Source organism: Macrobrachium nipponense, chromosome 6 (assembly GCF_015104395.2).
Source record: "Macrobrachium nipponense isolate FS-2020 chromosome 6, ASM1510439v2, whole genome shotgun sequence".
Lineage (NCBI taxonomy): Eukaryota > Metazoa > Arthropoda > Malacostraca > Decapoda > Palaemonidae > Macrobrachium > Macrobrachium nipponense.
In genome coordinates, this window is record NC_061108.1 from 132,776,962 (window position 1) to 132,802,325 (window position 25,364).

General features: G+C 36.0%; 2 protein-coding genes and 1 long non-coding RNA gene across 11 annotated transcripts in view; 1 reads left to right on the forward strand and 2 right to left on the reverse strand.

Moving 5' to 3' along the window:
• LOC135216242 (uncharacterized) overlaps positions 1-11,086 on the reverse strand; it is a 51,633-nt gene extending 40,547 nt beyond the window's left edge. Inside the window, exons 1-4 of one of the 8 annotated variants that reach the window (XM_064251405.1) lie at positions 10,921-11,086; positions 9,339-9,517; positions 8,088-8,271; positions 2,741-2,945 (exon numbers count right to left, since the gene is read on the reverse strand). In XM_064251405.1, the coding sequence (XP_064107475.1) occupies positions 2,741-2,945; positions 8,088-8,271; positions 9,339-9,420 (471 nt within the window). In that variant the 5' untranslated portion in view covers positions 9,421-9,517; positions 10,921-11,086. Of the gene's footprint in view, positions 1-2,740; positions 2,946-3,591; positions 3,809-8,087; positions 8,272-9,338; positions 9,626-10,497; positions 10,516-10,704 lie in introns of those variants that run through there. The other 7 variants (XM_064251402.1, XM_064251401.1, XM_064251404.1 and 4 more) reach the window with 7 other exon arrangements.
• LOC135216245 (uncharacterized) overlaps positions 1-25,364 on the forward strand; it is a 187,103-nt gene that overhangs the window by 138,085 nt on the left and 23,654 nt on the right. The gene's annotated exons all lie outside the window — the stretch shown is intronic.
• Positions 14,766-25,364, reverse strand: part of LOC135216244 (protein FAM76A-like) — a gene marked incomplete at its 5' end in the record, with an annotated part of 47,014 nt that continues 36,415 nt past the window's right edge. For both annotated transcript variants that reach the window (XM_064251410.1, XM_064251409.1), the window contains 2 exon segments: positions 14,766-16,624; positions 19,565-19,708. In XM_064251410.1, the coding sequence (XP_064107480.1) occupies positions 16,394-16,624; positions 19,565-19,708 (375 nt within the window).

A 25,364-nucleotide genomic window follows, 5' to 3' on the forward strand; every position in this document is an offset into this window, starting at 1 on the left:
CGGAAGAACATAATATTTATACATCAAATCCAAGATATCTTGCTGGTGACCTATACGCATGTCAGCCTACTATAGTGCTTTGGTCTTGTGTCGCCAGTTATATTCCGAAAAAACTGGCTTTGGAAATGGAAAATATTAAAAGTAACAAAAATAAAGCAATCAAATCATAAGCAATAAGGATCAGAGAAATGACAGCAGGCATGACTTCAGGCCAAAGAGAATTTGTGAGACAAAAATAATCCGAGTTTTAATAAACTGCCAAAATCAACTTTCAGAGCCTAGTTTTACTCATTTGGATATTTTTTTGTTTTTACTGAAGGTTCTTGCATTTTTGTAGTTTGGAATTCGTTAACGATGCAAAGAGTAGTTATTAATTTTACCACACGCGGTTTCTCATTCATTTATCAGTAAAGCTTCTTTGAAGTTTTCAGCATTTTTACCGCTATTGAAATTTTATACGTCATTTTTATAATACCGAAATTAAAACCATTGCGAGTCTAACTACGTCGGTCTTTTTGAAACGATTCCTTAATTTAATTTGAGACAGAAACATATTTCCCCCCGAGTTCAGCTGCTTTGATTTCAGCCCTTAAACAGCTTTTAGTCATTCCACTTTTTCCACTTTTTTTTCCCTTAACATTCTCTATTAACTCACGTCGGAGCCCTTACCTTTTTTTTCGCAAGCACTTTTATTTTGCTTGTTCTTTTGAAATTCATCAAAGGACCTGCAATGTTGAAATAGTTAAGCTTTGATGCCTGAATATTTCTTCTGTAAAGTCTGAAGGTTTTTTGAAGGAGAAAGACGCCGCTCATAATGGCTTCATTTTCTCTCTTTGATGCCGGCGATTATTTTAGTCTGGAAGGGGATTGCGTATATAATCTCTCTCTCTCTCTCTCTCTCTCTCTCTCTCTCTCTCTCTCTCTCTCTCTCTCTCTCTCTCTCAACTGCCTACCACACAAACTACGTATCCGTGTTTTCAGCTATGAGCATAATTATATTATATGAATATCTTAATAGTTAGTTAAGTGAAGACTATTCAGCCTTCCAGAAGTATTGTAGAGCACGTAACATAGCGTAAATTAATCACAAATTGTGAAGAAAATTGTTATTAAATTGGTAGACAGTGTCATCAAATGACGTATTTCATTCTATTTTTCACTGATTGTTAACTACTTTGTGATCATACATTTCTATTTAGGATATTCTGTACAGTCGCTTCTTGCCAAAAAGTAACACTCGTGTCTCTCCCAGGATCTAGACCTTTTGTTGCCAGTCAAGAGACCAGCCATTTCGTGAAGTTTTCGTACAGATTCACGCAAAGATTTTAGCATACATATGTTAGCTAAGAGACGAACACAAACGAAAACAGTTACTCCCTTTTTCAACTTCCGTCGGAAGTTTCCTTGAGGTTGCATGTATACCACCTTAACTCTTAACTCTTCCCTGTTTTATACACTCTCTCAGGAATATGAGTAATTTTATGCCACTATTCCATTTTCCCTTTTATAAGGAACATTGATTTTGCCCATTGTTTATTTTTACCTTTCTCTCATACAGACACTTGACACACTGCGTCTTCGCCATTCAGCTATAGGTAATTCGTAATTTTATTATGCTTTCCTACGTTTTATTTTCCAACCATGTAGTTTCCCTCTTTACATCCTCAACTCTCACTCCCACGACGATTGTTTGGCTAACTGAACATCATTAATTACTGAATAAGTCAGAGATACGTCTCCTTTGCCTTTTAAATTCGTGAATTCTTCAAAATTCTCACTCCATCGGTTATGGGACCAAATTCTTCTGAGGCAGCAAATTTCAATATACCTCTTCTATTCTTAGATCCATTTGTTAATTAACCTTTATCTCTGCATTAATGTTTTATTTTTCACTGTAACTTTTCTCATGTCTGAATTATATTATTAAATTCTCTCTTAAATCTCATTAATTCCCAGCTCTTCTGTTCCACTTTGATCTTAACTACCTGCTTTATCATCCTTTTTACCTATACACGATCTTCCCTTCTGTTCTTTTTCCATGTATTAAACCTAAGTGTCTGTCTACCCAAGCTGTTGAACGCCTCTTGACTGCTGCCTTTACCAGAACCAAGCGTAAAAAAGCAGATTTCATCATAACATAGAAACCTATCATCTACACGAGCGGAGTTCTGGAACCTAGCAGGAGAAAAGTATTTATTAGATACTAGCTGACCAGCCCGGCACTGCTCGGGAAAACTCTGAATTTTAGATAGAATTATTAATCACAGGAATGAAAAGCATTTCAAATGATAGTACACATACTATCATTAGGAAATGTTTTCAAAGCTTGGCCTCAATTCCAGTCACGTTACTGGGCACGACAATTAGCGAGAAAGTGTATGAAGCTACGTTCCTGACACTGTACATTCCACACCAGTCCAAGATGCTTTCCCATAGCTTGGTCTTTGCCGGGACCCACAGTAAATAAGGTATCCCAGAGGGCTTTGGTACGAGTTTGGAATCTACACGAAAACCTTCCTTAGGTCAAATGAGGGCCGCGTGCAAAATTTCGTCTAGATCGGTCAAGCGGTTCGGATTTCTAAAGAGCACAAGTGTACACATACAAGTTTAATTACATTCAATTATATATATTTATATATATATATATATATATATATATATATGTATATATATATATATATATATATATATATATATCTATATATATAAATTTTTCATGCACGTCTTTCAGACAACTTACCTGATTGCTTGTGATTCTGAAGCCCTCAAAGGCCAAGTAGAAGTTGTGAATGAGTGGGAGAAACAATCCGAAAACTAACGTGAAGGGCAGAGTGATTATCATCAAGAGACATTTAGCCGTCCATTCCACCACCTCCAGGAATCCTGACCAAAGTGAGGACAAGGCATTTCCCATCCATGTGAGGAGACCCGTATGCAGGGCTGACCTGTAGGGGAGGAAGAATATATAGGGTATGATATACATGAGAGTGACACTCTCTCTCTCTCTCTCTCTCTCTCTCTCTCTCTCTCTCTCTCTCTCTCTCTCTCATGCATGTGTGTGTGTGTGTGATAACCAGTATGTGTGTGTGAATTGTATTACCTTACGTCTAGTTTAAATGTATAGTTCTTGTATGTATGTACACATATGTAAGTTAACGTTTTGCCCGAAAGTTTTTTTTTTTCTGAATAAACAGAACATTAGACAAAGTATTCCAAGGATAAATTGTTGTTTTGAATTATTTCTCAGTGAATTCATGCTAAACTATGTGTACGTAATATGTGTAAGTCCAGTTCTTGGTATTGGATGCTGGAGCATTTAGAGTTGCAAGGCAAAGCGTTAACGTTGTGTAGCGTTTGTTTAAGTTGTGAAAAGCTGATTTGCTGCAGGACACAGAATAAGAAGCAGATGCCTCAGGGTTCTATTTGTTTACTAAAAGGAAGCAGAAATTTGCTACGACTTACGCCAGAGTTACATCTGTTAAAATAATTTTTTGCAATATCATTACTGTTGCTTCTACTTCTAAAATTTTGTCAATGAAATTAGGCTAGGGATTTTGACTGCTGATTTTCACAGGGTGGCACAACACTCACCTCGTCATGAGGAGAGCTGCGACCGTTTTAGGCAACCACAAGACAGAACCCTGAGGTAGTTGTCCCTTCAGAGCCATGGGCAAAATCACACCTGCGTACACCACAACTGCCATGGCCACTAAGAGAGGACGGGTGCGTAATACATGTACCAGGTAGGGTGCTAACACCAGCAGGATCAGCCAGGTGTATCCTGGCAGGCCCTCGTTGCCGCGCATTCCTGCAGCAGAAATGTTGCGAATGTTACTGCAGGCTCGTAGATAGACTACGCAGGAAGTCTGTTGACTACACATGAAGTCTGTTTTAAACCACAGCCCCGAAAGTATCGGAGCAATTCGAGTAGCGACTGTTTTCAGCTTGACCATTTACCCCACCCACTTGCCTTTTCGTATGTTAATATTCCCTCTTCGTCTTGAATAATAGCTCTCCCATTGTTTGAAATGAATAGCCCCTTATCTAAACCTCGATACACTTTCATCTGGCCCACTAGGAATTCAGGATACCCTAGTGAAATAGGGCCTGAATTTATTTTTTATGTGAATCACACAGGTGGTTCTTAACAGCCTTTTTGTTCTAGAAGAAATTAAATGTAAAGAAAACTGAACAGGTTGGATTAGGGAAAGCGATAATAACAGAGGTCTGAAGCCTATATAGGCTATTCTGATGTGCACTTAATAAAGACAGGTAAAGAGTTGCAGCCGGATTCAGATGGTTACTGCTGTTAACTATTTGAGTAGGTGAATCACACTAGATTACTTGCGACATAAGATTCTGGAAGTGTGGCATAAGTTGAGGGACATTAACCATGTCACAATCACCAAACTCTAGAGAATTGTCCTGAAAGTAGGATGATGAGGAAAAATAGTAAGAATGTTATCTTTCATAGATAACAAAGGATATTATTTTACATCTCGGGGATTTGAGTTAACATTTATCATGTAACAAAAGAAAGTTTCGTATCTAGGTAAGGGAACATTGTTTTGCATCTGTTTAGTAGGCCATGTATTGAATTCAAGTCTGATTCTTTGGGATAGTATTGGACTTTTGAATGCTCAGTATTTGATGATTTTTCATGCTACCCTGGACTCCAAGCATTTTCCCTTTCATTACCACAAAAATATTTCATCTAATGCCGCCAGAAAACTCTGGTATGTTGCACAGGCATCCTTTATCTGCAGAGATGATTATATCAGTTCTATATGTTCTAGATTTCAACCCAGGTTGTATACTCGTTCCGAAAGATATTGAAAAAATTTAAACTAGTTTATTCAATGTTTATTTTGGGACATTTTCAGGTAGTGCTTGAGAAGTTTCCTATCTTACCCTGGCGCTCTTGTGTTTGGAGCTTAAAGGTCAAAATTCTAATATAATGAGTGTTCACTTGCGCTAGTCTTTGCATTGCATTGCTTGTTATTTGATATCACGAAAATCCGAAGGATTTTAAATGTTCAGTATCTGAACGATCGACGACATCGGTCGTTAGATGCCACTTTGGAGACCGTTGTAAGTTTTTGTGTTGAGAATGCTACTATAATTATATGATTCCAAGGCTTATAAGAGACATGTCTTATGGTGATTTAATGGCGTGCTATGGTGCAAAATAACCAGACCTTCCCTACGATGGAAGTTTCGCGATAGCTTTCGAGACTGATACGGCAGAGTTTTCAAGGTGTAATTAGCAGTATTGGTAAAGATAATAACCAGTGACATTGAGAGCAGAAAATACAATAAAAATGATCAATTCTCAAAAGACGCCGGAAAGTCTTATATAATGTGGAAGATTGGAACCAGCAAGGAAGAGGTGTGGGAGTGTGAAGCTAAGTTGTAAAATATATATATATGTATTGTTTATCAAGGTTACATCGGAAATTTCAGGCACCAGAATTCTGCAACAAACATCTTCCCTGAAGATGTTTGTTGCAGATCACTTCGTGTGTAGAGAGATTTCCCATATCTGACGCTTCCCAAAGCAGCAAGAAAAAAAATCCGCTACTGATAATAAAACAGCTTGAGAAACAAAACAGAAACATAGTACTGGATGCTTAAAATAGCCTTGTAAACAAACAAAAACAAATAGGGATGCTTCACATTGCACTGTAAGAAATAAAATACACATTTGATTGCTTCAAATAACTGTGTATAATCTTGTGATGAGCAATTTCCTCTGTTATATTATGTATGTCATCCTATCAGATCGGATTATTAATATCCAGAAATGATTTGTTGATAAAGGATTACTTGTGTCTTTTAGTTGGTCAGTACAGAACCTGGCAAAGCTTCCTGTATTTTGTCAGAACAGAACCTGGCAAAGCTTCCTATATTTTGTCAGAACAGAACCTGGCAAAGCTTCCTGTATTTTGTCAGAACAGAACCTGGCAAAGCTTCCTGTATTTTGTTTGTATTTTGTCAGAACAGAACCAGGCAAAGCTTCCTTTATTTTGTCAGAACAGAACCTGGCAAAGCTTCCTTTATTTTGTCAGAACAGAACCTGGCAAAGCTTCCTTTATTTTGTCAGAACAGAACCTGGCAAAGCTTCCTTTATTTTGTCAAAACAGAACCTGGCAAAGCTTCCAGTATTTTGTTTGTATTTTGTCAGAACAGAACCTGGCAAAGCTTCCTTTATTTTGTCAGAGCAGAACCTGGCAAAGCTTCCTTTATTTTGTCAAAACAGAACCTGGCAAAGCTTCCTATATTTGTCAGAACAGAACCTCAAAGCTTCTGTATCAAAAACAAGACTTGGCAAAGCTTCCTGTATTTTGTCAGAACAGAACCTGGCAAAGCTTCCTGTATTTTGTCAAAACAGAACCTGGCAAAGCTTCCTGTATTTTGTCAGAACAGAACCTAGCAAAGCTTCCTATATTTTGTCAGAACAGAACCTGGCAAAGCTTCCTGTATTTTGTCAAAACAGAACCTGGCAAAGCTTCCTGTATTTTGTCAGAACAGAACCTAAAGCCAGCAAAAGCTTCGTTTGGGGATTTTGTACAGAACAGTGGGCTTAAGCTGGCGAAAGAACCTTCCTTGTATTTTGTAAAGAACTCCTTCCTATATTTTGTCAAAACAGAACCTGGCAAAGCTTCCTGTATTTTGTCAGAACAGAACCTGGCAAAGCTTCCTGTATTTTGTCAGAGCAGAACCTGGCAAAGCTTCCTGTATTTTGTCAGAACAGAACCTGGAAAACTAAAGCAAGGCGTTCCTGTATTTTGTCAAAAACAGAACAAACTGGCAAAGCTTCCTGTATTTCGTCAGAACAGAACCTGGCAAAGCTTCCTGTATTTTGTCAGAGCAGAACCTGGCAAAGCTTCCTGTATTTTGTCAGAACAGAACCTGGCAAAGCTTCCTGTATTTTGTCAAAGAGGCAGAACCTCCTCAAAGCTTCCTGTATTTTTGTCAAACAAGAACCGGCAAAACTTCCTGTATTTTGTCAAAACAGAACCTGGCGAAGCTTCCTGTATTTTGTCAAAACAGAACCTGGCAAAGCTTCTTGTATTTTGTCCGAACAGAACCTGGCAAAGCTTCCTGTATTTTGTCAGAGCAGAACCTGGCAAAACTTCCTGTATTTTGTCAGAACAGAACCTGGCAAAGCTTCCTGTATTTTGTCAGAGCAGAACCTGGCAAAGCTTCTTGTATTTTGTCAGAACAGAACCTGGCAAAGCTTCCTGTATTTTGTCAGAGCAGAACCTGGCAAAGCTTCCTGCATTTTGTCAGAACAGAACCTAACAAAGCTTCCTGTATTTTGTCAGAACAGAACCTGGCAAAGCTTCCTGTATTTTGTCCGAACAGAACCTGGCAAAGCTTCCTGTATTTTGTCAGAACAGAACCTGGCAAAGCTTTCAGTATTTTGTCAGAACAGAACCTATTAGGCTTCCTGTATTTTGTCAGAACAGAACCTAACAAAGCTTCCTGTATTTTGTCAGAACCGAACCTGGCAAAGCTTCCTGTATTTTGTCAGAACAGAACCTGGCAAAGCTTCCTGTATTTTGTCAGAGCAGAACCTGGCAAAGCTTCCTTAATTTTGTCTGTATTTTGTCAGAACAGAGCTTGGTAAAGCTTCCTGCATTTTGTCAGAACAGAACCTGGCAAAGCTTCCTGTATTTTGTCAGAACAGAACCTGGCAAAGCTTTCTGCATATTGTCAGAACAGAACCTGGCAAAGCTTCCTGTATTTTGTCAGAACAGAGCCTGGCAAAGCTTCCTGCATTTTGTCAGAACAGAACCTGGCAAAGCTTCATGTAATTTGTCTGAACAGAACCTGGCAAAGCTTCCTGTATTTATGAAATACCAGCCAGCTTTCTGAACAAATCGATATCGTCTCATTTACAAGCGAATCTCAAGAGCATCAATGTTTTAGTTACAAACTTGGATCGCTTCGTTTTTCCCTCGGCATAAATCTCATTTTTAATTTTAGATGTGGGTTTTTTTTCTTTAGTCGCATTGAAATGTCTGATACAACAAAAGCCGTTGGAAAGTGATCAAAATAAAAATTGTAAAAAATTAACTCACCTGCACGAATACCCGCCATTGCAGATGACTTTTGCTGCTTTCAGAAGAACTCTCGCGAAGGAAAAGTAGTTCGTGATTGCTGGAACCACCACGCAGCTATAAATCACGATCCCCGTCAGGACAGTTGCCACACCGTAGGTTCTCACGAGCAGCGGCGTTAGCAGAATCAGCGACAGTAAGCATCCTGGAGGGAATAAACGCCAAAGGAATTTTACGGAGGGGTAAAGGCCGTTCATTACTTTACGAAACGCCATGAAATAAACAAATGGTGAGAAATATGAAGAGTAAAGTAAGGGGTTAATGTAGGTGGAAAAAATGCACTAGAGTGTTTTTAGATAGTTTGTGTAGAGAGCAAGGCGGACAATTTTTTGTCAGGAAAAGAATGTAAAGTTTCCCGCAGAGAGAGAGAGAGAGAGAGAGAGAGAGAGAGAGAGAGAGAGAGAGAGAGAGAGCGATGATTCCTATAGATGTGAAGTGAAACAGGCACCTGGCACTTTCTCACGCATACCATTATTCATATCCATATGATCATCATAAAGGGCATCCTCATATCCTTAAAAATCTCACCATTTCACTTGCAAGCGCCCGTGCTGGCATAAGGCCAGCTTAATCTTCAACAACTGCAAAGGCACCTGAACGAGAGGGCCTCAATATACAGGAAGCGAGGCGAAATAGTGTAGGCAAGATAGTTTGTTTAAGGGGACCCCATTTCAGTGTGATGGTGATAAATCTTCTGTGTAAATATATATGTGAAGTGCCTGTGAAAGTTTTCTGCATAAGGTTTCATCCTAGATTACCCCCTTGACTCTTAACCTTGTTTGAGTTTTACTACGTGTTATTATGTGAAGGCTTAAAGTTACTTTTGTAGTAATTGTTCGGGTAGACTTTTGTGTAAATTAATGTTTTAGTGAATTAGGGGAAAACGTAGCTCTTACAATTTGAGTGCAGTAATGCATTTTTGCTGGCTGCTCTTGATAGATTTTGGGAGTATTTGCTTTCATGCAAAAATCAACCACATTTCACCGCAGGTAAACATTATCATTGTCCTCAACTCTACCTATCAGAAATGAATAACGCATGACTTTCTTCCTGCAGTTAGGCTAGTCAGAGATTCGGATAGCGCTCTGTTATAGTTACAGTGGCTTTGATCATTACTACTGGCAACATTTCTGTAATATCCCTTCGTGAATCTACACTAACTGATTATCTATCCCTCAATCTACATCAACTTAGATGATCTAGTTGTCTCACCAGCTGTGCCGTGTCGGTTATCTTGTTGATAGATGACAGCGCGCCATCGATAGGGATTTCGATACGGCGATTCAAAGGGCATCACTTCAGGGTCCTTGGGTAGTCTCTTTTCCACCGGTCATCTTAGGTCATTGGGACTTCTCCCAATGCTCTTGCTCTCGCAGACTTAAGGGTATTTTCTGTTTGGGCAGAAGTGATACTTCATAAAAAGTATCGCTTTTATCTGATAGTTGCAGAGCGTAAGATTGTTCTAACATTTGAATGCAATCCTTGTAAAATTATGCAACCTGTATTATTGGGGTGACAGATAACCTAAAGAGATATAGAGACAAAACACGCCCATATTTCCGACCCATTTTTACTCTAAACCAATCACTGACCTGCCTACATGTTCTAACAATTTTTTTCAGAAAAATATATAGTAACTATCCACAACTTGTCTATACCATGTTATCAGCTCTGTTGTAATCTTTTCGATGTCCCGTGTCATCATACAGTTTTCCATTTTCATTCCAACTTGATGCGAAACCGATTCATAACAAACACTTGATTCCAGCCCTCTTCCTTGCCTGAACCCACAAGTTCTTCCCCTGTCGAGTCATCAATCATCTGTCATACTTCCTCAGTCAAAATCCTACCATACACTTTCCCTTGTGTATTAACTTCCATTACATCTGTATAATCCTTACATTCTCCTCTATCATCTTTAGCTCTGTACAGAGCTCATTCCTCCAGAACCTTTCTCTTATTTAGACATGAAAAATCCTAGTCAGCTACTCAATCATATTTACCACATACCACAGCATCTCGCTTATAATCCCATCAACCGCTGGTGTCATTTCATTCCTCGACCCCCCCGCCCCCCTCGCTTATAATCCCATCAACTAATGGTGTCATTCCATTCTTCGAACCGCCGCCCCCCCCCCCCTACACTCCCTCTTTAACTGCATGCTTTAACAATCTTCTACCAGCATTCTTACTAACTCCTAAATCTTGCCTGCTTCAAAGAGCATCAATCTATGTGCCTCTTTTTATTCCTAGCTGTGTCAACTCACTAACTTTCCTCTGCGCATAATATGCTTCCCAATAGGATATATATATATATATATATATATAGATATATATATATATATATATATAATATATATATATATATTACCGGGAAATGGTTATTTTCCACATTTAGTCCCATAGTAAAGTTACAAGCACAGATTACGGATCAGCATACACTTTACCACAAGTTCACACTGCACACTTCGCAACTGCGTATTACCCTGATTTAAAGACTATTATACAAAGCCATTCTCCTCTCGTATTATCAGTAGGGTCAGGATTGTAGTAACGTTACGATGCACGTTTCACAGACCTCGTAAACAATGCCTGCACACAGTTTATAAACAAATCGGGGGAGAAGCACACTGCAAAATTAACGTCACTGATTATTAGCAACACAGGCTTTGTCACATAGAATTTTCCGTTGTCTGGTCACCATCTTCTCGTGGAACTTTCGTATCCTGTCAGTAACGAGGATTGAATATATAACCAGGCAGGTAACGATGTATACTCTAACCACGTTACGTACACTATGGATTGTAGCTTTGCAAGATCAGCTGATCAGCTCGCCACGGACCCATGACGTCATTAGTGAGCATTGTGTCCGATTTCTGTTCTCGTGTCTTCGTTGTTCACTTTTTACAACTGTTGGTTTTCAAGGACGGATATGTTTATACAGCACATTGTCCATTGAGCTTTTCATTAGCGTGTTAGTAGAGTTGGACTGTTTGTTATATTTATAAATTATTCATTATTGATGTGCATAATATTTATTGTTTTTTTTATCTTATTGCTTAAACGGAAAGTTTAAGGAATATCTGAATTTCAACCAATTTCGTCTCAGTTTATGAAGAGAATGCTATTGCGTAGCCACGTAAAACTGGGGGAGTTCTATCGCCGTAGATTGTCTGCGTGAAGACAACACTTGGCTCGCTTCTTGAGCTATAAATAAATGCGCTCTTCTCCGTTTTCTCTTGCTGTGATTACATACTTTTTCCTTCTAGCAAACACTTAGGTGGTCTGACGGCACTTGACCTTCCGTGAATCTTGAAAAATATATCTCGGAATGATCAAACCCTCATGGTGTCCATGTTTATATGTAGTTAGCGCGAAGTTTTTGAAATCATAACTTTTAACATACCGTAATTGACATACACGTACAATGTAACTGGTAGTCAAGTCACCTTTTTTTCGGGCACGGCAAGATTAGAGTGCATAGGGCTAACTCTTCAACAATGTGACATGATGAAAACCTAGAACCAATCCTTCAAAAGTGTGTGTGTGTATAATATTATATATATATATATATATATATCTAATATATATATATATATATATATATATATATATATATATATATATATATTGTAGTATGTATGTATAATACTGCTGAGAGTTTTGGGTGAAGACGTTTTAATTGTGCTCATTGTTGCCATTTTTAAAGAAATTTTATGACACTGACAATATTTGAACAATTTATTTTATTTAGATTTTTCCAATATTGTGCGTGAATGCTGTGAATAATTTTTGTGCGTTAGTAGGCATTTGTCCTTGTGAGTTTTTAATAATTAATTTTTTTTTTAAATAGAAATTAATCTCTTCTTTGCCATGACTCACGTTGAATGGCAGTCCCAGCCCCAGTGCCATGCCCAAATTTCATACATTCGGATATTAATCAGTCCCTCTTGCTGGACTTTTTGCCAGGGAGATCAAAAGGCAAAGTTGTGCCCAAATTATGCTATCATCCTTGAGGTGAAAAGGCATGGCACATAAGCTGAATCATTATTTTGCATACCTCAAGACAGGCCATCAATCTTTGACTGCACAAGGTAATCATTGTGCTTTAACTGTGGTACCAGGCATCACGCGTTTCCTTTGTTTAAGCTCTTCAAGCACAAACACAACCTCAGGAACAACCACACACACACCATCAGAGACCATCATGAAAGGTTCAGAGCTCTCCTATGATGCATACCATTTGCAATCATTCCACCTAAAATGAGAAAACCCTCCTGCTTCACTGAAACTCTGAGGAGGGCACTACAAGTGGTAAAGCTGGAAAGTTATATCTCAGATCCATTAGCATGTTTGTTTTTATAGATTAAGATTAGTACTTACCGTGTAGTTATTTGCTTTTCTCTGCAAATATTTCCTGTCCTTTTGTTAGAATTTCTTCATGTCTTGAGGTCAGTGGTATTTCCAGGGACTTTTCATGGAGTTGATGCTGAGATTAGTTCCACCTCCAACTCCTACACTGATTTTCACTGGAAAATTACCTTCCTATCAGTGTGAGCTAGAGCCAAGTTAGTTTTCAGGGGTCCATAATTATATCTGCTGATTCATCAGAAGCCTTTTTGTTTGTTTGTATGGCGTTTTTACGTTGCATGGAACCATAGGTTATTCAGCGACGGGACCAACGGCTTTACGTGACTTCTGAACCACGCCGAGAGAACTTCTAACACCAGAAATCAGAAGCCTTTGCTTTGTCTTTCAAGGTCCCACAGGGGCATTGGAGTCTCAGCAAATTTTTGTCCATTGGTTAATCCAACTGTCTTGGTTTTGTTTGATAAGTGTAGCTGGCTTGCATCCTTTTAGTCTCTAACCCTTGCCGTCTTGGGCTGCTTTGCTGAAATTACAGGAAGGTGAAAGGTACATTCCCTTTATGTTATGATGTCTTTTGATTGGTACTTCATCATATGTTTCTCAAGATCTATAAAGCTCTATGAAAATGGCATCCACCATCCTTCTTCCTCTCACGAATCCATACTGCGGTTTCCTAATCTTTACAATCTCTTCTCATCCAGTATTCTCTCTAAAACTTTCAATTCATGCAGTTAGTTTAATTCCCCTGTAGTTACCACAATCCATGACATCTCCCTTCTTGTATATGTATATATACCATTACTATCCTCCAAGTCCTTGGCATTTCTACCTCTTCCCATATAGGTCTTAAATCCAGCATCCATTCCCCCCGCCCCCTTGTACCTAGTATTTTGATCATTTCAATTTGGATACTCCCGTGGACATGGTGCTGTACCATTTTCCATTTTACTTAATGGTCTCTTCACTTCTCAATCCTGGTCCCTCCACCCTCTGAGCTTTCCCCAACTTTCCTCTTTCACAGTATTTCAAATTTGTTCAAAATACTCTCTCCATCTCTTCTTAATGTCTTCACCCCTATACAATATGTATACCTATTTCCAACTCTATCCTTGATGACACCCAATTTACCAAAATCCTGTCTCTGCCTTTTCCTAGTTTGAATTCTTATAGATATCTTTTTCTCATTCTCTTGTTCTTAGTCTTTCATTCAACTGTTCTGCATCCCTTCCAATAGGCATACCTACCCTCCTCACATGTGTTTCCTCTGCACCCTGTGCATGCCTTATTTCCAGTCATGAAATGCTTTTGATTTTCTTTTAATTGATTCTTGCACCTCTCCATTCCACCACCACTTTCCTCCTCTCGACACTCCATCTATGCTGGTTCTTCCCACCAGTTCCTCTGCTTCTCCAATATTTCTCTCATGTCTCCCCAGATCTTTTCCACTCCATTATGCTTTCCAACTTCTACATTACCCAGTTTCCAGCCATCTCTCTCACAGTCCTAAATTGCTCCCCCAAATCTTAATCGTTTCAAAATTCACAAGTCTCAATTATTTGGAATAATAAATAGCATAAGAAGAAAACTAAGCTCAGAATGAACCGACTATTGTACTTTGAATTGAATTGAATTGAATATAGAATTTAAGCCAAAGGTCAAGCACTGGGACCTATGAGGTCATTCATTGCTGAAACATAAATTGACAGAAAAAGGTTTGAAAGGTGTAAAACTATGAATCGATCATTAGAAGAGGGTGGAAAGTAAGGTGGAAGATAGAGAATATGAAAAGAGGTACAGTAAAAGCAATGAAAGGGGTTGCAGCTAGGGGAAGGCACACTGCAAAGAACCTTAAGTAATACCTACAGTGTGCACTGACAGCACTAACCCCTTTAAGGATATTGTACTTGTAGACAGGGTTTCAAGGAAACACTTCCCTTTGCTTTGCCACTGGGTCTTTAGCAACACAGACCTAGATGGGACAGTTGACGAGGTGTCAAAAAGCATCGTGTGTTGTGAAGTTCCTACACACAGTTTTATGAAGTCATAAAAACATTTTTAACCAAAGGGTCAAAGAAAATTCATTATCCTCTTGATAACTATAATGGTAATTTTTCAGGCATCATAGAAGTAACCTTCATTATTATTTTTTATTATTATTTTTTTTTTTTCCAAAAGCAACTAAACTTAAAAAGAGAGACATTGAAAAAAAAAAAAAACCCTGATATTCAAACTGCTGTACACAAATATTTTGTAAAAGTAATAAACAAGCTATTGAGTTATTACCATTATTATTTAACATCATTGTGGACATCATTTACTAAAGAATGCATACAAGATATAAATAATTCACAGTTGAACATACTCCCTATTTAACTATATAAAAATCATCTACTATCACATTTGGAAAGCCATCGCTTGGCATCTACAACATTTTAAATATGACTACAAACTATATTTTAGAACTAATTTCATAGGTATTTTGTCAACTAAATATAGGTGAAAGGTACATGATACAGTATTATGGTACAAATGTTTCAACTTAAAAAAGCAATGCTATATATGTACATCATATTTAATATTTCAGTCTCAGCAAAGTGATTCTTGTGTTACATATGCAGTAAATATTTAGTTACCAACACATTATTTTAGTAATACAATGATAATTGCACAATTGAACTAATGAGATCGACTGATACATGAAACTATAAATACGAGGACTGTTTGATAATGAAATTGGTGCTTCAGTGACAAGTTTATAACATCTGTTTAGTGTATCAAAACTAATACATCCTACGAGAAAGTTGTTCAGAGATACAGTTTCATGATTAATTCTGGAAACATTTTATGACAGTTTAATACAAAAGAATATATGTTGCTTGGCCACAACTTACACAATATAACATGGAGTAAAAATGAAAAATATATACAATGAGATTTCACTAAGACTCATTTTTAACAGAAAAGTCTTACTCCCCTAAGTACATCAAGGAGTAGCTGCAATAGTTTTTCAATTATCGTAGTAAAACACTAATACCACATTAGTCCCTGCAACTGGTATACTGGGTTAGTAAGTATAGTCAGTTTTCACTTGATAACAAATTCCCATCATGGATAAAAACTGACAGTTACATCTCAGTATGTTCAAGTTTACATATTGACCTTCTGATCCGTATTTAAGTAATGGAAGGCTAAATGAACATCGTCATATAGTAATTTTTTCCACAGAAAAAAATGTTACAAAATATCATATTATCCTTTCATTTTAACCAAGGGTTTTAGTGTTAGATACACAGGCATGCTAAACATTCATCTTCCAAAATAAATTTTGTATTGGAAGCAGGCTGACAGACTTACATTAATAAGAAAAGTTACTATTATAGTATTTTTATTGTGTAAATTTACATTGTAAAAAAAATACAATTTTTCTTGACAGTTTTTTAGAGTATATTATTACGTGTCCAAAAAGAAAATTACAAGAACTAATTTACTGCTCACATATTAATTTTGCTGTGCATCCCCTGACACAGGGTATGGGAAGGCGAGCCAAGTTCTCAGATTTTATAGTTTTTTAACAAGATAAATGTCAGAATTGCATTACTGATGATACCAATTATGGATAAATAAAATTGAGACATTAAAATATTTTCAAATTAAAATAAAAAAATAATTTTATGTAAAATTCTAGAAACAGATTCAATTCGTCATGGTGATAAAACAAAATCTTCAAAGGCATTCTCTGAATAAAAAAAGGCAGACAAAATAATGAAAATACTTAAAACAAGGATTGTTCAGCATATCATTTAAAATGATCATCCCATAACTTTTCCAAGTCAGTTTATACATTTCTATAACTACACTATACATATTTCTATATAAAGTTAAATCTCCAAATAGCCACACTAGCCAACTGAGGGACTATCAGTTCCAGAAGAACCCCCATCAGTTGTTGAAAGGGCAGCTCCCTTTTCTCCTTTCTTTTTGCCTTTACTTAAAATTGCAATCTCTCTACTTTGTTCTCTAATTTTCTTCTGCAACAATTCCACCTTGCTTTCATAGTCACGTGTTACAGTTTTCATCTTTTGACGAAGTTCCTGTTCCACTGTGAACTGGGAAGCTTTCAGTTCTGTCATCTGAAAATTTGATCCAATTAGAAATTTAATGAACTTGAAAATTTTTTTTTTTTTTTTTTTGCATATTAAAGCACATTACTAGCATTACTAGGCAAGCAAGTTATTTAGTATGTTTCTTATTTATCTATTGTGAGGCTGGTCTAAACAATCAAAATCATACAAGTGACAAAACTTGGCAACTGAATTACAAACTGAACTAGGATAGTGAAATACCAGACTTGACCAACAATCATAGACAAAAGTGAAGTAATTGTCTTCAACATCACTGACAGGTAAACTGGAATCAGTTCATGTTTAAACTCTAACAACCAATCTATAAAATTCTAACTTATGGGTATATTCTTAACAAATGTCCTCTGATTCATGTTATAACTATGTTGTAAATTTAAGGCATATTATCATAAGGTCTGTGTGCAAACTTAAGGCATATTATCATAAGGTCTGTGTGCAAACATGATTCAAAATGACTCATAAAATTTTAATTTCATTATGACTATAGCATACTTGTATACAAAACAACAAACCTTTTCATCCTTTATCCTTATATTTTTAGTTTTTACTACCACAACAAAAACTCCACAATTCCTCTATTTTCAAATAGGCCATCTTACTAATACAACTGGGGTACAAATGATGTTATCTGTACCAGCTGGATCACCTTAGGTGACTTGAAATAAGAGTTCACAGTTGTGAAGGCACTGTGAAAGTAATAAATGTTAGTCCCAGAAATTAAAACAGGCTCATAGAAATAAGTCACATAAAAAGAAGTTGAGAAGAACTTTTTTATTACTATATTAACATTTAAAAGGGTATATTATACGCATCAGTTCATTACCATCGTACTTGTAACTATGTATTAGTAAAACCATACATTCCAGAGGCTCCCCTGAATAGCCTCCAAACATGAAGAATGTTAAATGGTAATTATGACTGACTAGAACTGAAAGCCAGAAAATTCAGACTGGGACAAGAATACAGCCACTCTTTATCATGCTCAGGCCTGGGCTTGTTCCCCTTTGGTCTTGATCATCATGAAGACTTGTGCTGGTCTCAACTACTTTCCCCCACATATTCCTCACCCTACTCTTCAGCATATGAATAGTATATTCAAGAAGCCAGTCTGATATATAAACCATAAATACTATACATTATTTTTTTTTTTTTTTTTTTTGTTTTTTTTTTTTTTTTTTTTGTAGATTAATGTGTTCATCCTAAATTTCTTGCTTGTTTGTCCTTTACAGGACAATGACCAATAACTTATGATTTTGTATTAGCCAGGTTAGATTAACCTGGAAGCTCCAACCACCAAATACATTACCTTAAACGTTTGTAAAAATGTTTTTGGTAATTTACTTGGTTACACAATCTAAATATCCATCCTTGCATGCTGGATACCTCTTGCCTTCACATACTTAATGGATACCTCTTACCTTCGCATACTTACGAGTCTTCTCACCGAAGTATCTCTTACCTAGGTTTCAGTCCTATGCAAATACATAACTGGCATGACTTTGGGCTTGCCAAGTTCTTTAGCTTTGTTATAAGAATCTATGTGGTTTCTTTGCAATTTTCATCACTTAATTTAACTAACTTCCTGATGAAAACAATCACTTGTTCATCAAGCCTACATTCTTCTTCCTTTTGGAAACTCATATTGGGATATGAATTTAAGTATAAATGGAAAAAGAAACAAAAAAATGTAGTGGAGTAAAGTTTCTACATACACTCTAAGCGGACTGGCTGGGAAAGCATAATAGGGCTCCGCCTGGCCAGAAAGTTTTTCCTCAACAAGCAGCCTAGGAGATGCTACTTTCCCTTTTCGTAGTTACATCTAAAAACCTCTCAAGGCGAGAGACGCAAGTGAAGAAACCCAGCCTCCCATAGTTGGATTGAAACCCCAGCATGTAGGTCTGGGTGAAGTTACCTTAAACCATTCTTGGTAGGAGAAAGATTTGGTTTCGTCTTTCTCTAGCTTATTGGGTGTGGCTAGGAAATTCACCTAAGGAGGTAAAGTTTCATTCCTTCCTCATTTGGATCTAATGCTTGTATGTACTGATATGCACATTCAAAAACTGTGAAGAATCAAAAACTGTGAGGAAATCGAAACGTCAAAAGGCCAAGGCCAAAGTACTATTATATATCTGGTGGAAGTGACAAAATATATTTTCTATTAACTGTAAAATTATTCAATAGAAATTGACACCTGCATGAACTCTGCACAGCCCAGTCACTTTTTATATATTACCATATATGCCAGCATATAAGGCGACCTTTTAACCTTAAAAAATCTCCCACAAAATGGGGGTTGTCTTATACACTAAGTATCAAAACCAAACCTTAAATTCTCCTGAGATTTTTAATGATACGCTAATCCCTGAGGTGTAGGTTGTGTCCTTAATCACCTACCATCACAACCATTGATAATGGTAATTGGCAGTAATTGGCAAAGGTAATTACCATAATTAGACGTTAGGATGTGTGAGCTGTCACTTTGTTACTAGCTTTATCCAGAGTACCACTATTCAAATAGTTATCACATGACCCCTTCATGGCCACACCAACTATCGGTAGTAATAAAATGATTAAGTAAGAAGCTTCATTCAAGTTAAAAGCAGTATACTTTGCAAAGAAAGAATCAGAAATTGATTCGCCATCAGATTAGGAATTTGATCCATACAATGATTTTCTTAAAACTATATCACACGTCATCAACAAGCTTTTATATCAGATGATGAATGTGATAATGAAACCTGCTTTTTTACATGAAAAATGGGGGTTGTCTTATATACTGGTATATATGGTATTTAAAAGGAACAAACATGCTAATAAGGAGAGAGAGAGAGAGAGAGAGAGAGAGAGAGAGAGAGAGAGAGAGAGAGAGAGAGAGAGAGAGAGAGAGAGAGAGAGCCAGGGTTTCACATGTCTTAAACTATAGTTTACCTGCTTTTCTTTGGCTAGAAGCTGGCCGTCTTTCCCAGAAAGCTGTTTCTCTAAATTTGCAATATGTTCTCTGAGTTGAGTTATTAGAACCAAATGATCAGCAGTTCCTGGATCATCTCTCACCTGACCAGAATTTCTTGATACCTATTATGGAAAAAATATTCAAATACAAATTAGTACATTTTATGAAAAATAAAACCACATGAATTGCTTTAAACTGAATAGAATATGAAGTATAGACAATTGTGGTTTCATGTCTTTTCAAACAAAAAATATTGAATTGTACATTTTAGTAATTTATGAAAGAAACCACTTTAAATCTTTTCTGGGGTCAAATACACACCAATTAAAAAGATACCATAATATCAGTTTTCACCAGACATAGGCTAGTAAGCAGCTCAATAACTGCCAAGAATCTGAAAATTCATCTTCAAACTTCTCCCAAATAACAGTATGTATATATTTCATACACTTAAAGAGCTACCTAATTTTATTCTTCGTTATCAGTGATCACACCTAATCGTCACAGCGTGTGTGGAATTAAAAATAAAAATGTAATGTACACACACAATCATTAGTCAAGCTATCATAAGGCATTGTGCTTTTTCTTTGGCATGTGATCCACGTGATTTTTTCATTAAAAATAAAATTAAATGTAGAACATTCCTTGACAATATTTGAGCGACAATATTTGAGCCAACTATAATATGAATATAAATGTGATTAAATGTGACTTGTTCAATGGATGCACACATACAACATGGCTTCCATTTCAGTAAGGTCTGTTTATTTACAGCAGTTGCAAGTTCTTTACATTCTGGATGACACAAGTGTCAAATTTTTGCAAATACTTCAGTTTCAAGTCATTTTTACATACAATAGATTTTATAACAGTTTGACATTGTCTTTAGTCAGATTTTATTTTAAATTATCCTCTCTTGTATCAACTATCTAATAATCTTGTTTGTTTCTTCAAAGAAAGCTATGTATAACAATGTTTTGCCTACTTTTAATGGTTTTTACATGCTTGACTTTATTGCAATTTGCACAGACTTTATTACACTGGTGCAGGTACCAGGTGACATACAAAAAGGTTCTTCAATGCTCTACACAGGTGCTTTATATTATGATACTGCTGATTTACCAACACTCAAAAGTTATACTGATTTGCCAACTTTAAATTATTAATTTAGTTTAACCCAGCATATAAAATTTTGCCATTGTGAGTCTGCACTGTAATTTTTAAAATTAAAATTTTGAAATAAAAAAAACATTTGCTTCAGGTCCATTTTGGATGTTATGAAGTGTATCAAGGTTAAAATTCTCCAAAGAACGACTTGCCAACAGGTAAGTATACTGAGCCTGTGTGGGCAAACCAAGAGGTTCCTGCTTCAGGACAGTTCATACATAATGCCATTGCACTTTTGAAAACAAGGGTATGGCAGAAAGGAGTGAAATAAAATGTATGTAAAAAGTTTGTACATAAAAAAAAAAAAAAATTAGTCAACAACTAACTTTATACTGATGATGAATAGAAGAATACATCTGGCACAGCCAATATCCCAAATAATTTTTCTTGTTTTTTTTTTCACTTATCATTGGATATTCCCATCACCGTTCTTGCCCATAAACTTCATAATGTCCTTCCAATTCGATCCATGGTGTAGTAACCAACCAAGTTTTAGGAGACATCTTCCTTTTTTCAGATTGGTAGCTCCCTCATAGTTATATTCCTCCTGTCTGGCTGTTAGCCCCTGATGGTTAATTAATTGTTGTATCAGGCTGACTAGCCAAAATACCATCAACCGTAGTTTACTTACATGACACCAGTCCAATTTATAATCCTTTAATTCTCAAGACATTTTGAATATCAAGCAAACTTGCTCCAAGAGTTTCCACTTAGTAGCTACTAAGGGTAATGTAAAACATTGGATTTGTGATGATAGGAATTTTTTTAAATCTCTTCGATACAAATCAATTACTCAAAGTGACAACTCCTGTCCTCCCACTTTTGTCCATTACAGTTGGTCCATAACATCAAACATCAAGGCCAGATGATGTCAATTAGTGTCCTCAGTAGAAATTTGTTTTAATCTAATTTTAAATTCACTAAAGTAAAGGATAAGTATTCAGCTCAGAAATGACACCAAAGCCAACTTTATACCCTCAAAAGTAAGTTTACCAGAAGCAATAAGGGTGAAATATCGCTATGACCATGAGAGCAGCTGTCACATTGACTTAAATTTCAAATGTTTAGTTTAGTAAAGTTTGATCCCAAGGATCCAAAGGAGCCCAGATGCATCCTCAGCCAGATGGAACTATATGGATTTATCTTTTGTGAAGTATCCAGAGTACTATGATGCAGTAAGAGCCAATGTAAACTAAAGGGTTTGTTTTGGAAAGCCTATTGTTTTTTTTTAAGTTATACTTGTGCTTATCTTTTCTAATAAGTTAGATGTGAGAAATTAATAGAATAAGAGAAAAAGTTCATGAAAGATTATTATGAATTATTAGTACAGTCTATCATGGCCACATTACTGTATACTGCAACCTTAATGTAATATTAATGCATAGAAAATCTAGAATTACTTCATGTGGTCATTAACGTTTTCCATCAAGTTTTCTCTTTATGGGTTGGATGGGAAGTGAGTGCTCTCCACTTTCTTCGGTCTTGCATACTTCCTGCTTGCTTTCCCATGTTGTCTAGATCTTTATAAATTTCTGAACCTTCCTATATCCTGTGGGTCTACAACATGTTACTTACTTATTTATTTCTCTTCTAACTGCTTTCCACCTTCTCACCTGTCAAAACCATTCTACCACTTCGATACCTTAACCATTTTCCAGCTTCTAATCACCGAATCTCTTAACCAACTAGGTAATTACTAATATCTCAGCACACCCACCAGCCTTGAATCTTGGCATTTTCAGTACCCAATTAAAAGTATCCTTTTATTTCTATGTGATCTTGTCAGTGCTGTGTGTAGAATTACTGACCCTAATGCATATCTAGAATTTAGTTCTGTTTACTAAAATGAGAAGTTCTTCCTGAACTAGTCAAATTTCTCCATGAATGTTGTTGCTACTCTTATTGGTCCTTTCTATACCTGCTTCACAATACGATATCTCATCAAGGTAACAAAACTGCTCTTACTCCTATACTCATAAACCCTGCCCTTCCTTTGCTCTATTTATTTTTAGTAATGATGAGTATTCCCATATCATCATTTGTTAGATACACAAAATGAGTAAACTCTGTAATTTCAATTGAGTGAAAAACCTGTCCTTGTTTGCTGGCTCATGCAAATTTCTCAAGAAGACTATCCTAGGCAAACTTAAATTCTCAAGTTACAAAATCAAGCATGCATTCCTAAGGGCTTATAATAAAACCTTATTTATGTTAAAGCTGTAAACATAGTTGGACAAGTAAAAGGCTGAAAGCCCACGAGCCCTAATAGAAAAACCAACAAGTACAGAAAAGGAAAATGAAGTATGTATATGGAATATACTGTAAAAAGACAAATGGTGGGGGGGATGTACACATAGAAAATAAAGGAAATAAAGTAACTAACATATAACTATCATGAGAGCTTCATGTTAACCACTCGGCAAAAAAGGACTTCATTCTATGATTTGTTCACAAGAATCAAACTTACAGAAATCTGTGGTACCGAACCTCATTTAACTCTGATTAAAATTTTGGCAAACTCTTGTCATTTTCCAATTTCCACCATACAAGTATTCTGCTTCAAAATGACACAAAAACTGACTTTTACTAGAGTAAATTTACAGATATCAAAATTAAGAAAAATTATATAGAGCAATCGCAATGAGCTAATCAAATGATGGTGCCAGATTATTATTATTATTATATATATAAAGGATTAGTTTATCCAGACCTCTGAGCCTAATAAAGGCTCTTCTTGGGTGTTTAATGCCAGAGATTAATAATCAAGATAAAGGGAAAGAAATTTAATAGAACTCAAGTTTTTGTCAAACAATTTGTGATGCGAATCAGCTGCTGAAGACAAAATTGGGAACAACACATGGCATAATAAATGAATAAAAACTTTTACTCAGGATAGACAAATTATAAATTCTTTAAAAATAACCAACAATTATTTTTGTTGTTTTATTACTGCACTAGCCTGCTTAGGTCTATCAGTTCATTTTATACTACGCTTATATTAAGGTATTAAAACAAAAACCATTTATGCACCCCTAAAAATATTAAAAAAAACATGCTTTAAAATACTCTAAAATGGAAACTGAAGGTTTCTCTTATAAAGACTTTTATTTTTCCATTTCATTCACTCTTTCAATTATGTCTATATTGCAATTATTAAGCATCATATTTGTCAATTACTTGGCAATAAATTGTATTTTATCAAGTTTGAAGGCAGTCATCAACATGGCAACAAACAAAAACTGTTTTTTTTCTACTGTTTGTGCATGGAAGTCAGTTTACAGTACTGTATATCATTCTTTTTTACTGTAAACTGTATATCATTCTTTTTTAAGTTTGTATTCATTTTAAGCCAACAGTTTGTACCTCAGATGTTGCATAAAACAAGCAGCATACAGTTCAGATTAATACGAAATTTCAACCATTTGTTGTACTATAGTTCACCTTCTCATATTATATAAAGAAAAAAACTTCTTATATAAAGAAAAAAAACTGAAAGGCACAGCAGTATATTTAGCTCTTCTCTGGTCAATTTCAATAGTATTATCTCAACTTTGGTCTGACTTCAGTGTGGAGAGAGAGAGAGAGAGAGAGAGAGAAGAGAGAGAGAGAGGAGAGAGAGAAGAGAGATAGATAGAGAGAGAGAGAGAGAAGAGAGAGAGAGAAGAGAGAGAGAGAGCGAGAGGAGGAGAAGAGAGAGAGGAAGAGGAAGAAGAAAGAGAGAGAGAGAGAGAGAGAGAGAGAGAGAGAGAGAGAGAGGGGCTGGTATACCTTTTACTCAAAGTTTCAAATATAATGCAATTTGACTGCAATGACGCCTAAATTCCACACAAATTTTTCCTTTATTTCTGAGGAATTTCGTGTCCCAATTTTGGAGTTCAAAGGGGAAAAAATTGAAAACTGTATCATACCCAGATCACTCCAAGTCCTTCAAAGTAGTGAGAAATACATTTCTGTTTAAGAAGTGGCAACTACATATCTGCATTAACTCCTAATTTCCACTTATTTTTCCTGCATGTATCTACACACAACCACATATACATACAAACAAAAACTGATGCTAGAACTTTCACTTCTTAACTGTTATTGACTTGTTTTTGTTCCTTGATAAAAAAAAAAAATTATTATATTTGGCAATTTCTTTGCTCTTGAACATACAAAGAAAATTTAATATAAATGAATAACTTACCAATACTTATAAAAGTTTTGACTAAAGAGTGAAAGAAGTGTGTAATAAAAACTTACCTTTCCCTTCAAAATTGAGACAAAATAGATTCCCTTTCATATTTTAAAGGAAAGTTGACAATTGCTTACTCTACAAAATCAATAATGCTTTTCAACTTTGGAATATACATTGCCATTTATAGCTGAAATGTATAATCTATAAAAATGGAACTAATATGCTGAATGATGAACCAAAACTGTGGTGGTAGCTGAGAGTGCAATAACTTTAGAAGCAAAGAACTTTAAGTCATATCCCATGTCATCCACATATGCTTAATAACTAATCAGATCCAATACAGAAATTATGCTTTAAAATAAATAAAATATTCAAAATTTCCCCTTATCCTAAACACTGGCAGCATATTCTTCCCTTTTTATTGTAAAACTCTA